Raw genomic sequence first — 17313 nt, 5'->3', positions numbered from 1 at the left:
GCTGATTTCTTTAGTCCAGCTGAAATCTGCACCCTTTTCTCTGCTGCCTGAATAAATACAGCTCCCTCTCCTCCCTGTTTAGCCTCTTTATCACTTCTAAATATATTATACCTGCAGTGTTTAATTCTCAAACCTGAGTTTCTCTAGTTATATCTCAATATGGTTTCATCCTATGCACTGTGGCCTCCAGCTCCCCTGTTTTATTACAGACATTGCATTCCTCTCACTTTATACTTAAGCACTTTTTTAGACTCCTGTTCTATAATCCTTTTACTCAGTATCCTTTAGTCTTTACTCTGTTCTCCTGCCCTGTTTTGCTTGTGTTTAGCCTGCTTTATGTTTCACGAAGATCCCTCCCCTCATTGTATTAAATGTCTGTTTGGCTGGAGATTGGGGCTAGTTGAATTTTTTCAGAATAGAACAGGAATCCATAAGACCATAAGACATAGGAGCAGAATTAGGCCATTCGGCCCATTGAGTCTGCCCCGCCATTCAATCTTCGCTGATATTTTTCTCATACCCATTTTCCCTATAACCCTTGATCCCCTTATTAATCAAGAACCTATCTACCTTTGTCTTAAAGACACTCAATGACCTGGCCTCCATAGCCTTCAGTGGCAAAGAGTTCCACAGACTCACCACTCTCTGTCCGAAGAAATTCCTCCTCATCTCTGTTTTAAAGGATCATCCCTTTAGCCTGCGGTTGTACAGTCTGGTTCTAGATTTTCCTACTAGTGGAAATATCCTTCCCACGTCCACTCTATCCAGGCCTCGTAGCATCCTGTAAGTTTCAATAAGATCCCTCCCTCATCCTTCTAAACTCCGGTGGGTACAGACCCAGAATCCTCAACTGTTCCTCATGCGACAAGCTCTTCATTCCAGGGATTATTCTTTTGAACCTCCTCTGGATGCTTTCCAAGGCCAACATGTCCTTCTTTAGATACAGAGCTCAAAACTGCTCACAGTACTCCAAATGGGGTCTGACCAGAGCCTTATACAGCCTCAGAAGTACATCCCTGCTGTTGTATTCTAGCCCTCGCAACATGAATGCTAACATTGCATTTGCCTTCCTAACTGCCGACTGAACCTGCACATTAACTTTGAGAGAATCTTGAACAATGAATCCTAACTCCCTTTGTGTTTCTGGTTTCTGAAGCATTTTCCCATTTAGAAAATATTCTATGCCTCTGTTCCTCCTTCCAGAGTGCATTACCTCATACTGTTCCACATTGTATTCCATCTGCCACTTCATTGCCCACTCTCCTAACCTGTCCAAGTCCTTCTGCAGCCCTCCTGCTTCATCAATACTGCCTGTCCCTCTACATATCTTTGTATCATCTGCAAATCCATTGAGTAGAAAGAATCATAGAAACTCTACAATGCAGGAGGAGGCCATTCAGCCCATCAGGTCTGCACCAACCACAGTCCCACCCAGGCCCTACCCCCATATCCCTACATATTTCCCTGCTAATCCCTCTAACCTACGTATCTCAGGATTCTATGGGGCAATTTTTATTTAGCATGGCCAATCAACCGAACCCACACATCTTTGGACTGTGGGAGGAAACCGGAGCACCCATAGGAAACCCACACAGACACAAGGAGAATGTGCAAACTCCACACAGACAGTGACCCAAGCCGGGAATCAAACCCAGGTCCCTGGAGCTGTGAAACCGTAGTGCTAACCACTGTGCTACTGTGCCATGAGCAGAGGCCAGGCTACCATGACCCTAAGTCCAGAACATCTTTGAGAGGGGAAATCTCCCATTTTGCTTTATCATGGTCATAATTCAGTAATGGAATCCAAAAGAAAAATAGTCACCAGGTTTGGAAAGTTGAAATTGCCAATCTGTTTAATTTGGACATCTATTGAAAATTTACAAACGTTGAGCCAAGCCAAAGGTAGGAATGGGGTCATTGCTCAGAGGAGATTTGATGGAGACTTTTTTTAAAATATGAAATTTTCATGCAGTGAAGAGGGAAAGAGGGTTAGCAGTGCTGCCTCACAGCATTAGGGACCCAGATTAAATTCCAGCCTTAGGCAATGGTCTGTGTGGAGTTTGCATGTTCTCGCCATGTCTGCATGGGTGCTTCGGTTTCCTCCACAGTCCAAAGATGTACAGGTTAGGTTGATTGGCCACGCTAAATTGCCCCTTAGTGTCAGGGAGACTAACAAGGTAAAAAAAATGGGGTTACAGAGATAGGGCCGAGGGGGGATTACATTCGGTGCAGGCTCAATGAGCCAAAAGGCCTCCTTCTGCACTGTAGGGATTCTACGGGCTGAATTTTATGAGGCTTTTTTCTAAGTGTTGGGTGGGTGTGATCCGTTTTTTGAGCACGTGTTCACACCCAATCATGTGGACTCTGTCAAGAAACTTTTAAGTGAGTCCCGTTTCTTGCTACTGAAGGCAGTGAGCGGGGCCTAACACACCCAAAAGCCTGCAGATCCGATTGGAGCTTCAAAGCATGCATGCATAGGGAAAAGAAAATAAAGCAGCTCCCCTGCTGGATCTCTCTTGGACCTGTTACAACTTATACCTGGTCCCCATGGACATTGGACCCCCTGACATTACTGACTCTCCCACCCTCCCCACGCCAGACCCACTTGCACATGCCCCCCGCCCCCATCAACTCTCTTTCTCTCTGCCCCCAATCATCATAGACGTTCACCTCCCCCCACCTCTCCACCCATCAGCACATTTGCAAGAGCTCACTTGCCTTCCCCTCAATGCTAACAAGCAAACTGCATTTAACTTGCTGGAATGCTTGTCCAAACTGCCTGCAGCTGATTTGCCCTAACAAGGGACAGCTCCATAAAAACCCCAAGGATGAACAAATAGGCAGGCAGTGCAGGAAGAAATGGCTTCCAGGATGTCAGCACCCAGACTTTCAGAATCAGACCTGGCCAAGTTGCTGGATGCAGCAGAGGCAAGACATCCTCTTCCCCCCAGCAGGATGTCATCCCAGGGGAAGTGACAGAAAAAAAGCCTGGAAGGCAGTGGCCATATCTGTAAGTGCCATGGTGATAGCCAGGAGAACTGGCAAGTAGTGTCGCCAAAAGGTCAATGACCTCATCTGGGCAGCAAAAGTGATTGTTTAACCCCATCTAGCAACTTCCCCCAAATCACCCCCAGATCTCCCCATCCTACACCCAGCATACTTCCAGCCCCTGAAGCCCAAACACCTCACCCTCAAGAGTATCACAGTGCTTGCCCTCTGAGGGCCACCCCCGATAATCTGCAGGAGTCACGCTATCCTTTCTTTCATGGCTCCTTCTGTCCCTGCAGGAGAAGAATGCCCATAACCACCGTGAGGGGGTGAAGACAGAGAGTGGTGAAACTGACCTCCAAGTCTTCGCCCCCCCCCCTTTTAGGACTGGGCGCTGGCACTTTTGGGAGAGGCCGACATCCAGACCATCAGTGACAACATGGTCTAGAAGTGAGCACTTGCCAATCCTCCACACAATTTGAGTCAATTTCTGGGGAGTATGGGATTAAGGTGCTAGGGACAAGGTTTAAAGGAGATGTACAAAGCATGTTTTTTACACAGAGAGTGGTGGGTGCCTAGAACTCACTGCCAGGGGAGGTAGTGGATGCAGATACAATAGTGACTATTAAGGAGTGTCTTGACAAATACATGAATAGGATGGGAATAGAAGCATATGATCCCTGGAAGTGTAGAGAGTTTTAGTTCAGATGGGCAGTGTGGTCAGTGCAGGCTTGGTGGGCCGTAGGGCTTGTTCCTGTGCTGTAACTTTCTTTGTTCTTTGTTCAATGGAGAAATATCAAGTAAGTTACTCAGATTCCTCTCCCTCCCTTGCACTTAACCTTGTGTCCTGTGTTGCAGGAAGAGACTCAGGAGCACCTGAGTCATCTGGCATCGTGGCCCCTACTGCTGCTTCCACCCATCCTGCCTCTGACAGCTCGGAAGACTCTTTGAAGGAAGTGGATGAAGGGACCTCTGAGGGCAGCACCAGTTTGGCATCAGCACTAGTTTGGCCTCGCAAGTCACCATCCCAGAGACACTCACATCGGTGGGTAAAGTTAGCGGCAAGGTATCGGTGCGCACAACAAATTTGCTGATGTACATTGGATGGAGGAGGGAACATCTGAGGCCTCTGGCATGTGATGGTCTGCCAGAGACAAGGACTCAGCTGGTGTCAGGCTACATGCTGGGCCTCTACGATCATTTCTCTCTCAGCTGCTGGAGATGCAGGAACAGAGCCAGGGAATGCAGGAGAGGCTGACAGCCACACTGGACTGACTGAGGAGCTGTTGGGAGGAGTCCCAAGGCTTTCAGGTGGACCAGCTATTATCTGCCCTGTATGATTTCCAGGCCAACATTGCAAGGGTGGCATCTGCAGTGGAGAGCCGGGGGCAGGGAATCCTCACCATGAGTGGCAGGCTCCAAGCGATGGCCGAGTCACAGCAGGCCAGAGCAGAGTCCCAGAGGGCACAGCTGAGTCACAGCAGGCTACGGCTGAGGGCTTCAGCAGGCTTCTCGAGATTCTGTGGCCCGTGGCTGAGAAGCACGCGAGCTTGCAGGAGACCCAGCAGGACAGTGCTGAGACACAGTGGGTTGTGGCAGCAGCACTTGAGAATGTGCCCAGTCACAGAGGGTCATGGCTGAGGGGCTGCAGGGCATGGCTGAGTCTCAGAGGGCACTTGCTGATGCCATTGACTGAGCATTGTTGCAGAGGGCTCAACCACCATGGTAGGACACAGGTGGTCCTCTAGGACTGGCAGTGCCAGGTGATGCCGGAGCTTCTGGGGCTCACTGCAGGAGCCCACAGAAACCTCAAGGGAAGAAGAAGGGCTGTACCACATGCCGGGGCCTTCCAGCCAGGAGACTGTTGCTGTGGCTACATCCCCTGGTTCCCCCCTTCCTGACATCAGGGCATCTCAGGGGTAGCAGATGAAGAGGGTGTCATGGAAACGTCCCAGAGACCTAAAAGCAGGCCAGGGCCCTCAACGTCCAGGCCTCCAGAGGACAACCACCAAGGCATTACAGGCCATGGGGTGTGGTAGACAGCTGGCCACCTCAACATCCAATGTACATCTTGGGGAGGCACCAAGATGTAATGGTATATCACATGAAGTTGTCACAGCACTAAGGTGGCATGGATGAAGGGCAGCACTAGGTAGATAGAATAATTATTCACTTTAAATTCTCATGTTCACATGTTATTACTTATTGTTAAGACACTTCTGTTGGCACAAAAAATGTCACTTTACTACCCATTTGTGACAAATTTGTCTCAGATGTGTCTCCAACAGTAAAGTCCTTACCCTAGAGGGAATCTGAATGTTGATGTCAGGGGGAAGCCCAATGTCTGTCACTGAGAAAATTAAGGCACTCAAAGAAATCACTGACTACAGCTGTTGGCATAGATTGGCAGCAACTTACAACATCTGCCATGGCATCCCCAGAACCTACAAGAGATTCCCTCCCCTTCCCCACCTCACACGCCCTGCGGTCCCTACATGAGGATTCCAGATCCCTTATCCACTATCCAGACATGGGCCCAGGTGCCAGTGTGCATAGAGAGCATAGGTAGGAGTCAGACTAGTCTGCACCAGGGCATCATCATAATGGTGCTTTGCGAGTTATCATCACCCTCCTGCCTGCCAAAAAAACTCACTAACACAGCCTATCCAGGCCCACCACTCTGGTATTATAATGTTGCAGGAGATTGTATGACTTGGAGGAGAGAGATGTGGAACCACCATGTAGCAACACAGGTTCTAGTTGCCAAATCACGTGGTGATCAGGGCGTCCCTTGCTGCCACCAGCCCTCCAGCACCTGGCTGGTGTTACGCTTTGTTGTTACCCTCATCCTCTTCCTTCTCCTCCTGGGCGGCATCCTCTCCAGTGATGCCCAGCTGGTCGGCCTCCACGTTCTCCAAAACATCTCCTCGCTGCTGCGCTAGGTTATGTACAGTGCAGCTCACCACCACAATGTATGATAATATCAGGGGGTTGTACTGAAGGTCCCCACCAGAGCAGCCAAGGCATCAGAACCACATTTTGAGGAGCCCAATGCACCGTTCTACTATTGAACGGGTGGCAATGTGGGCCTCATTATATGGAGTCTCCACATCAATCTCAGGCCTCCGCATAGGCGTCATCAGCCAAGTGCAAAGTGGGTACCCCATGCCCCCCACAAGCCATCCCTGCACCCAGAGCTCCTCCTCAAAGACCTCCGGGATGTCTGAGCTCCTCAATGTTGAAACTGTCATGCACGCTGCCAGCATATCTGGCACAGACATACATAATGTTGAGTTGATGGTCACACACCAGCTGCACATTTATTGAATAGAGGTCCTTTCTATTCATGGATCTTCCTGGATTCCTGACCTGGCCCTTGATGGTGAAGTGGGTGCAGTCTATAGAACTCCCCACCCTGCACATTTGTCATCCCCACGATGGCACGAATCCTGTAGCCTGGGCTTCCTGATGTATTGGCCAGCCTGGGTATACAGGACATCCATGACCTCCTTCACACACTTGTGGACAGATGACTGTGAGATTCTACAAGGTCTACACTGGAGGTCTAGAAGGACCCATAAAAGTTTAAGGCAGCCGTCAGTTTCACAGCCACCAGGAGTGGGTGCCCTCATTCCCCCCACTCCCCCCCATGCCCCGGGGTACCAGGTCCTGCAACATTGAGCCTTCGGCGGCACAATGTCCGATGTCTGCTTGAAGGACACCCGCATATAAAACTGCTGGGGTCTCTGCTCCCTCCTCGCGTTTCCAGCCCCCTCCTCTGCCCCACCTGAGTGAATGGCAGCCACATCCTCCCTCCAGTGGTCAACTCCCTCTCCCCCTGTGGGTGATAAGGCTTGGGCCTCCTCTGCCTGCAATTCATGCTCCTGCTGGAGAGGTTAAAGACTGCTCCTCACCTCCCAGCCCAGTGTCCATAACTGCATCCCCCTCCCCCAGCCCAGAAACAAACTCCCCACCCACTCACCACAGCACCCCCAATGACACACACTCCCCACCACCCCCACAGCCCCCAGTAATACACACCTCTCACCACCCCTCACAGCACCCCCCCAGTAACACACACTCCCCACCCAGCCCCCCACAGCTCCCCCCCTGTAACACACTGTCCATAACCCCCTTACAGGTTCCAGAACCACCACCCCCCTCCCCCACTCAGGCAGAGACCCAAAAACTGTGTCGCATTGGCCACAGGCAATGCTGCTTTAAAAGCGCTGAAACTGCATCAGTGTTGCTTTTCACTGTTTTCAGCAAACCCCCACCTGCAACAATTCTTCCAGCTGCGTGCACTAGGAGCGTGAGTGATCCCTACGATCCGAGGTCAGTGCTCCAATCCAAGTTCATGCTGAAAGGGTTAGACCCCATGACCAACAACCCCCGACCCGAAACACAAATGGCCACCACGAAACAGACCCCTCTGAGCAGCACGGAGCAATTTGACTGCTGAGGCTTACCTCCTAGCTCGCCCACACTAATGCAGCTCCGATTTGTATAGCGGAGGTGCTTTCCAGACTGAGCAGTTTCAGCGAGTGAGGTGGTAAAGACAGGCGAGCTGGGATGATTGTGCGTGATAGTCTGTTAATGATATTATGAAGCGTGCAAAAACATGTAAATTGACATCTCGTGCGGTTTGGGCGGGTTCCTGATCACGCCCATTTTCTTATTGTGATTAAGTGGGAACCAGTGCCAAAATGAGTGTCATTCCCGCTAGACACTTCAAGTACGATTTTACAACATTTTCACGCCCAAAAACGGACACGATGAGGTCATAAAATTCTGACGTATGATACCGTGAAAGATGATTTCCTCTGCTTGAGTCATCACTTTATAACTTTGACTGTGAGAATGAGGAGAGAGAGGTAACTTTACACAGAGGGTTTTTGGAATATGGCATTCTACAGGAAAGAGATTGAGGCAGACAACCTTTGAACACAAAATTGATCAATATTTGACAGAAGATAGTTGCAGAGCACAGTAGTGGGATTAGTTTGGGATTGATACAGGACATGGGGAGTGGTGGAGCAATGAGAGTATTTTGGGATTGATACAGGGCTATAGGGAGAAAGTGGGACAGTGGGATTAGTTTAGGATTGATACAGGATATGGGGACAGGACATGGATTAGTTTAGGGTTGATAGAGAGCCATGAAGGGAGATTGGCAAATTGGATTAGTTTGGTATTTATACAGATCCGTGGGATTATTATGGGATTGATACAGGTCAATGGAGGAGGGAGTGCAGCAGTGGGATTAATTGTGGATTGTTATATATAAAAGCCAGTAATCACTCAGTAAGTAAATAGGCCCCCTTCAGTAGTGCCATAAATGCCTAAAGCAGGTTAGCCGTTTGGGTAGCTAGCACTATGCAAAGTGGAATAAATGTTTCATTCCAGTGGTGATTGATTATCTCCCTCTCTCTCTGTCACTGTATCCTGGACTCTTGGAGTTAACTCTGCTTTCTATCATAGGTGCAGGGGCCTTTGTTATGACAAGTTGCAGTGAAAATGATGTCCACGGTATCTGCCACAGACATTGATTATGGTAAGACAAACTGCTCTCCATGTCCACTTGGATTTAGTATTTGTAGTGGTTTTAACACCAACACACACTTAACTCACAAAAAATGTTGACTGATTATTTGTTCCTATCCTTAATATCGAATTCAAACAGCTAGTTTTATCTGCAAGTGCACAAGGGAACTTACTTAAAAGGACATTTAGATTTTACACTCATCCTATTCTCGTTGAATGTGCACACAGAAACACAAGCAGGCATAAAAATAAACACAGACGCACAAACTGAGATATACATATGCATACATGTGCACATGCAGACAGTTTGGAGAATGCAATTGTACATTGTTACCAGTTGTGTACTGTGGCGTGCCATAGCCATGTGACCTCTAAGTTAATTTTTAAGTGAAGGATTCAGAGAAAAGCCTTTGCAGTTCACTTTTAAGTGGACTTTGATAGCTGTAAGAAACAACAGAGAGAAATTAAAACTGCAGGGTGAATCAACGTGTCTTAGAATATTCCAGCACTAGCTTCTAAGGAAAAGAATGGAGATGTGAAAATAAATTAGAAACATTTCCAGCCTCAGTTGTGGAACTATGAAATTGCTGTGGAGTTGGCAAAAAACCTAAACAAATAAGAGTAGTGACTATTATCAGTGCTGGGGAAAGAGTGCTGCAGATTTTATTGTACCCTAATTCACTAAGGAGCAAAAAAGCCATTGTTGTGAAATGCTGGATGCCTTGAAGACCCAGTTTGAGCCCTCATTAATGTTATTTATGAACACTAGATGTTCAGCACTAGAGCTCAAGAAGAGAGGGAGAACATTGATTAGTATGTGGCTGCACTGAGTCATCTGTCTGAATCTAGTGAGTTTGAGCAAGTTTGAGAAGGATGATCTGATCAGAGATAGGATTGTCTTGGCGACAAGAGATCCCACTGAGAGGGGAGAAACTTATTCTCTGGAAAACCATTGTCATGTGCAGAAGCTCTGAAGGGGTTAATCACCAGCTGAAGAGTGTTGAGGAGGTAGAAAAAGCTTGACAACCACAAGACAATGGAGAGAAGCGAAGAAATATTTGCAGAAGGGTCAGTGGAAATATCGAGGCTGAAGTACTGGATGTAAATGTTGCAGAGGACACCACACAAAAGAAAAGGAAGCATGTCAATCATGGATAAAACAGTGCTCTAACTGCAAGATACAGGTGCATCTCCATGATTGTGTTAGTAGAAATCATAGAAATAGAAACCCTACAGTTCAGAAAGACGCCATTCGGCCCATCGAGTCTGCACCGACCATAATCCCACCCAGGCCCTAGCCCCATATCCCTCCATATTTTACCCACTAATCCCTCTAACCTATGCATCTCAGGACACTAAGGGGCCATTTTAGCATGGCCAATCAACCCAACCTGCACATCTTTGGACTGTGGGAGGAAACCAGAGCACCCGGAAGAAACCCACAGACACGAGGAGAATGTGCAAACTCCATATAGACAGTGGCCCAAGCCGGGAATCGAACCCAGATCCCTGGAGCTGTGAAGCAGCAGTGCTAACGTGCCACCTATGTGCTACTGTGCCGCCCACCACACTGTTCTTGTGGAGATGAAGTCCTGTTTTTACATTAAAGATACACTTCACTGTGTAAAATGAGATAGATTTTGACAGAACTGTCAATCACAATCTCTGACCATGCTAAACGACCTATATGTCAGGGGATTAGCAGGATAAATATATGGGGTTACAGGGATAGGGCCTGAGTTTGTGCTGCAAACTCAGTGGGTTGAATGGACTCCTGCACTGTAAGATTCTATAATTCTCCAATCTATCATTCCTATCAAATCAGGGCATCAGCCCTGGTTCAATGAAGAGTGCATGAGGACGTGCCAGATTATAATCTCAACCAGAATGAGATCGTGTGAGCAATGTTCCAGCCTGGTTAGTGACTTTACACATTCCACTATTATACAAAGATTGGGATAAGCCAGTTGACCAATTTGGTTAATATTGACAAGTGCTATGTGTATCAGAGTGTGGACACAAGAGGAAAGACAGCAGCAACAGATCCCAGCAAATGTTTTTGCAGGTAATCTAAGAAATAGAAAATTAAGAACGGGGAGCAGGAGTAGGACATCTGGCCCTTTAAGTCTGCTCCGCCATCAATAAGATCTTGGCTTTTTTTTGGGGACTCAGCTCTTTCACCATAACCCTTAACTTCTGTGTTGTTCAAAAATCTATCTCTCTCTGATTGCTAAAGCAAGCCAAGTCAGCAAAGCCACAAATGACAATGAAACAGGGCAGCTTCTCAGCTAAACCATGGAACACCAGAATCTCAAAACTGACTATTCACCTGCTGAAGTCAGCACTAGTGGAATCACAAATCACAATGGCCATGAAGATCCACCATCTGCTCCAAGACTGATTTGGATATATTTTTTTAAACTTAATTTTGGATTCAATTCTTATTTCAAGAGTGCCCTTCATAAGAACATAAGAAATAAGAGCAGGAGCAGGCCATCTAGCCCCTCGAGCCTGCCCCACCATTCAATAAGATCATGGCTGATCTGAAGTGGCTCAGTTCCACTTTCCTGCCCTCTCCCCGTAACCCTTAATCCCCTTGCCTACCAAAAGCCTATCTACTCGTGTCTTAAATATATTTAGTGAGGAAGTCTCAACCACTTCAACGGGCAGAAAATTCCAGAGATTCACCACCCTTTGAGTGAAGAAGTTCCTCCTCAACTCCGTTCTAAACTGCCCCCCCGTTGTCTTGAGGCTGTGCCCTCTAGTCCTGCTGTCCTTTCTGAGCGGGAAGAACCTCTCCACCTCTACCCTATCCATCCCTTTCATCATCTTATACGTCTCAATGAGATCTCCCCTCATCCTTCTAAACTTTAATGAGTACAAGCCCAGTTTATTCAGCCTCTCCTCATAGCTCAACCCCCTCAATTCCGGTATCAGCCCAGTGAACCTCCTCTGCACTCCCTCCAAGGCCAAAATATCCTTGCGCAAGTGCGGCGACCAAAACTGCACATAGTACTCCAGCTGCGGCCTCACCAGTGCCCTGTACAGTTGCAGCAAGACCTCCTTACTTTTATATTCAATCCCCCTCGCTATGAAGGCCAGCATCCCATTTGCCTTCCTGACCACCTGCTGCACCTGCAGGCTGGGTTTTTGCGACTCATGCACAAGGACCCCGAGGTCCCTCTGCACTGTAGCATGCTGCAGCTTTTCGCGATGTAAGTAGTAATCCTTCCTACCATTATTCCTACCAAAGTGGATAACCTCTCACTTGCCAACATTGTATTCCATCTGCCAGATCCTCGCCCACTTGCTCAGCCTATCTAGATCCTTCTGCAGACTTTCCACACCCTCGGCACAATTTGCCGTTCCACCAATCTTTGTGTCATCAGCAAATTTCGACACCTTACACTCGGTTCCCTCCTCCAGATCATCTATATAAATGTTAAATAGCTGAGGCCCCAGAACCGATCCCTGGGGCACCCCACTAGTCACCAACCGCCAATCCGAATAGCACCCATTGACCCCCACTCTCTGCCTCCTATTTGACAGCCAATCCCCTATCCACTCTAACACCCTACCCCCAACCCCATGCCCCCTAACCTTCTGTAACAACCTCTTGTGCGGCACCTTATCAAACGCCTTCTGAAAATCGAGAAACACCACATCTACTGGTTCCCCTCTATCCACCGCACTAGACATATCCTCATAGAATTCCAATAAATTCCCTTAACGAAACCGTGCTGCGTCTGCTCTATCAAACAATTCTTCTCAAGATGCCTCACTATTTTCTCCTTAATTACGGATTCAAGCATTTTTCCTACAACAGACGTTAAACTAACCGGCCTATAATTCCCATTGCTCCAAGTACTATACCAGTGGGAAAACGAGAAAGTTTCCTATTGGCCTTAGCAGCACCTATCAGATGGGATTCATCCACCTGATTGATGAAAATTTATGCCTAGCAGGAAACGCAGTGGTCAGTCCAGGATTTCTGAGATCAGAGGGCCTTTGTTAAAGAGCACCCTGGTCCCACTTGTAGAAGTTTTTCAGAAACTTTTGTATAATGCTGGCTTTCATGTGAGCAATTTCTCTTTATTAATTACAGTTCAGTAAATGTAAAGAACTCATGGAGACAGTAATTCTGGTTGAAGGCATACTTTATTGCCCAGGCCTGGTCCACGTGTATGGGAGAATGAGTTGGGTAGTCCAAATTGTATTGTTATCACTATCACAATGTATGTTTTTCAAAAATCATTTGCCTGCCTACTCTATGCACCCAAACTGGATGTGAGCCAATCGTTTCAGTGTGAATCATTTACCTTGGCAAATAACATTTACTCTCTGGCAGCATGTGAATACATAGGTCCATAGAGTCTAGAGGTTCTTGCCCATTGTCTCTGAGTAACCCCAGTACATAGGTACGTAGAGTTCAAAAGTTATTTTCCCACTGTCTACTTCGCAACACCTTATTGGGAAAATTGTACCATTCTATTCATTCTACTGTCTGGGAAGCTAGTACTTTCTAAAGCCACAATGATAAGAGAGTTCATTTTGCTTCATTCAGTAGTTCTGTTGTTTTCAAGGAATGTATTTCTTCTTACTCAGCTGTATACCATCATGTCAACGTTTATGCTTTTAATGCAGAATATAGAAATTTGTGTTTAAATTATCTAACAGTGGTTATATCTGTTTCTATGCAAAGTATACTTTTGTAACTCCAGGTACTTTGTACTATTTTTGTACCACATTCACTCTATAGAATCATAGACTAATTTAGATTCTATCTTGATCTGTTAGTGTTTTTAATCTCTGGTTATCCTAAACCCTACTAACTTCAGTGTTCAGACACAGGCCCTTTTCCCCCCACAACAGAAAAGATAAACCTCCTGCTGACCAATAGAGCACCCCTAAACTTTAGCACAAAAGGGATTCTTCCCCCCCCAACACCCCCCCACCACTGAGAGAGTAGGTCATCCTTCACCCGCCACCCTAACACGATGCAAGCATGGGGGTGACCTGATCCTCCACCCAACCAGTCAAGACTCGGACATAGGGTCCTCTCAGGACCCCCCATCCAGGTCCAACCCCTTAGCAGTGCCTATGTTACACTGCCACCTGACACTCTGGCACTGACACCCGGGCTCTGTCACCCTGATCTGGCGTTTTGGACTTTGAGTGGGTAAGAGGATGAAGGAGGTAGGTGCTCTGCCCTGATGGCCATCTCTCCTGTCAGGCTGCAGACTCAGGATCCCCCATTGGACCTGGGGGCTTGCCTTACAAAAGAGGTTGACCTCAGGACTCTCTCTTTGGAGGGGGTCTCATGGCTGGAAAGTCTCTCCAGCCCTGGGAAACCTGAAGATCACTCTAGGCATGATAATTTCAAGGCAGCTCTCTGATGAAAATCTTCATTCTTATTTGTACTGTGAAAACTTGAAGTGGCCTGGTTAGCATATTCTATGCCCCTTGGACATCTGGAAGCCTTCCAAATCACAGCAGCACTCCATTCTTCAGATAGAAAGAATTTCCCTTTCTCTCCCTAAGATACTGCTGTTCAAGAAGTCACCTTTAAAGTCCTCTGTCTCACAGTGAAAGTAACTTTCACAGTGGTGGAGGGGTTTGCAATTCCCATCTCCACAGATGCTCACTCAACCCCATTCTTTGAATATAGCAATTTTTCAAGTAACAGAGCCTCCCTAGAAAGCACAAAACCTTTAAATACATTTGAAGCTCTTTCAAATCCCTTGCAAACCTTTGAGTCCTTTAAAATGCATAGCAAGCCTTTGAAAAACTTTGTTTTCATTCAATTTCATGGTACAGTACTATTAATTAACAGTTTAATGGTTTTTGCACAGCATGTTCGAGACTTATTTATTTATCTTTCCCTCATGGTTGAATGCATTTGAAGTACTCCCCATTGTTCCCATCCTCTATGTTTATTAACATCCTTATTCTGCCTGAGAGCTGCAGGCAACTTTAAATCAGCTAAGTGATGTAGGCTCCTCTGTTCTGTAAACACTGCCCTGTTGGAGGGCCAGTGATGACAGAGCACCGCCCTGTCGGAGGGCTGGCGACGAGGGAACGTCGCCCTGTTGGTGCACTGGCAACGGGGAGTGCCACCCTGTCGGAGGGCCGGCAACTGGAGAGCGCTACCCTGTCAGAATGTTGGCAATGGGTGAGGGATGGTGCAACGGGGAGAATTGGTGCGACGGGGGAGTGCCACCAGGCCAGTGCGCTGCCACCCTGCCAGTGGGCCTGTGGAGGGCTGGCCTGCCGGCGGGTAAATGTCCATGGCCTGGGATTTAAACGTGCACCATTATCCAGCTTACCCAATGGTATATATCTCTGTGTGAGGTGTGATGTTTACTTATTTACTCCAGCAATAAACATAGAGCTTCATGGTAATACTTACAAGTGGCAAGTCTCCCTCAATCATGGTGCCTTCACCTCTTTTCTTATAATCCCTCCTTGAGACTTACCTCTCAGGAAATATTTAGTCATCCATCCTAAAACTTCTTACTTTGCATCAGTGTGAATTTTTGTCTGATCCTGCATCTGCAGGGCATTTCTTTTCTGTTTTAAAGGCAGAAATACAAGTTGATCTGGAATGGTATGATGGATTTTAGTCTCTTCCCTTATATCCAGCATCAGTTAGATCAGTGTTTGGAAAACATTGGCACAAATTTATGAATATGTTTTCAAGCTCCTATTCTTCTGCTGGTATCTGATTCATCCTGTATTATATAACACAAACTGCATTAAACACTTCTGCATGCAGAGAATAGTGAAGGTTTGGACCTCTCTTCCTCAAATGAAGGTGGTCAATAGACAATTTTTTACTGAGCAGGTATATAAGGGGATATGGGCCCAGGGCGGGTATATGAAGTTAGGTCACAGATCAGCAATGATCTTATTGAATGGCAGAGCAGGCTCGAGGAGTTGAATGGCCTACTCCTGATCCTATGTTCCTAACCAGTGAGGTCACTTTGATCTGATACAATTGCATCAGTCCATAGTGTTGACAATAGGGAAAACTGATGTTTCTACCCACTTGAAATCTCACAATTTTATCTGATTGAAGTCACCGAGAAGCATTTGCATTCACTACAGCTCATAAAAAGTGCCACAATTTTCCAAAACTCATGCTGCAGTGAATTTGTCACTTTTTGCTTTCACATGTAGGCCATTCCTTGTTCCAAAACTTGTCAGATCTTGTTGCTCCTCCCCCCACCAACCCCCACAAGTACATAGACTTCTGCAATGTTGGAGGTGCTGCCTTAATGTTGAGACATTGAACCAAGACACGCCCTTTCATTTGGATGCAAAACAGCCAAAGGAACTTTTTAAAGAAGAATGGGGCAATCTCTCAGGTGTTGTGTTATTTACCTTTCAACAATAAATCAGATTATCCCATCACGTATATCACCTTTTTTTAAGAATTCATTTTTGGCATATTTTTGGATAGGCCAGCATTCCTAATTGCCCTTGAGAAGGTGGCGGTAAGCTGCCTTCTTGAACCATGACAATCATTGTAGTCTAAGTACAAAGAATAAAGAAAATTACAGCACAGGAACAGGACCTTTGCCCCTCCAAACCGGCACTGACCATATGAACTAAAACCCTCTACCATCCCTGGATCATATCCCTCTATTCCCATCCGATTCATATATTTGTTCAGACACCTCTTAAAAACCACTGTCATATCTGCTTCCACTACCTCCCCCCCGCAGCAAATTCCAGGTACCCACCACCTTCTGCGTAAAAAAACTTGCCTCATATATCTCCTTTAAACCTTGCCACTCGCACCTTAAACCTATGCCCCCTAGTAATTGACTCTTCCATTCCAGGAAAAAGCTTCTGACTATCTACTCCATCCATGCCCCTCATAATTTTGTAGATTTCTATCAGGTCGTCCTTCAACCGTCTGTCACTCCAGTGAGAACAAACCAAGTTTCTCCAACCCTGTCCTCATAGCTAATGCCCTCCATACCAGGCAACATCCTGGTAAATCTTTTCTGTACCCTCTCCAAAGCCTCCACATCCTTCTGGTAGAGTGGCGACCAGAATTGAACACTATATTCCAAGTGCAGCCTAACTAAGGTTCTATAAAGCTGTAACATGATTTGCCACTTTTTAAACTCAATGCCCTGGCCAATGAAGGCAAGCATGACATATGCCTTCTTGACTACCTTCTCTACCTGCATTGTCACTTTCAGTTTTGATCCAGCAACAATGAAGGAATGGTGATATATTTCCAAGTCAGGATGATAAGTGACTTGGAGGAGAACCTCCAGGTGGTGGTGTTCCCAGGACACTGCTGCTCTTGTCCTCCCAGGTGGTAGTGGACATGGGTTTGGTAGATGCTGCCTAAGGAACCTCAGTGAGCTGTTGCAGTGCATCTTGTAGATGGCACACCCTGCTGTTCATCAGTGGTGGAGGGAACGAATACTTGTGGATGGGATACCAGTCAAGTGGGCTATTTTGACCTGGATGATGCCGAGCTTCTTTCGTGTTGTTGGAGCGGCATTCATCCAGACAAGTGGAGAGTATTTCGTCATACTCCTGACTTGTGCTTTGTAGATGGTGGTCAGGTTTTGAGAGTCAGGAGGTGAGTTACTTGCCACAGGATTCCTAGCCTTTGACATGTTCTGGCAGCCACAGTATTTATATGGCTAGTCCAGTTCAGTTTCTGGTCAATGGTGGGCCAAAGGGCATGTTCCTGTGCTATATTGTAACCCCCCAGAATGTTGATATTGGGCAATTCTGTGATGATAATGGCATTGA

The 17313-nt window shown here is 46.8% G+C and overlaps 1 protein-coding gene across 7 annotated transcripts in view; it reads left to right on the top strand.

The window, feature by feature from the left end:
* The window catches only part of nr1h3 (nuclear receptor subfamily 1, group H, member 3), a 179743-nt gene that overhangs the window by 98189 nt on the left and 64241 nt on the right, over positions 1–17313 (top strand). For 5 of the 7 annotated variants that reach the window (XR_013886824.1, XM_080190556.1, XM_080190560.1 and 2 more), the window contains 2 exons: positions 3847–4033; positions 8470–8542. Coding sequence is in view for 6 of the 7 variants with exons in the window: in XM_080190556.1 (XP_080046682.1) it covers positions 8506–8542 (37 nt within the window). In the remaining variant the exon portion in view is untranslated. Of the gene's footprint in view, positions 1–3846; positions 4034–7689; positions 7863–8469; positions 8543–17313 lie in introns of those variants that run through there. The other 2 variants (XM_080190561.1, XM_080190558.1) reach the window with 1 other exon arrangement.

This window comes from Carcharhinus amblyrhynchos, chromosome 6, assembly GCF_965287045.1.
Source record: "Carcharhinus amblyrhynchos chromosome 6, sCarAmb.v2.hapA, whole genome shotgun sequence".
In the NCBI taxonomy this organism is placed as follows: Eukaryota; Metazoa; Chordata; class Chondrichthyes; order Carcharhiniformes; family Carcharhinidae; genus Carcharhinus; species Carcharhinus amblyrhynchos.
This window is presented reverse-complemented; position numbering and strand designations above follow the sequence as displayed.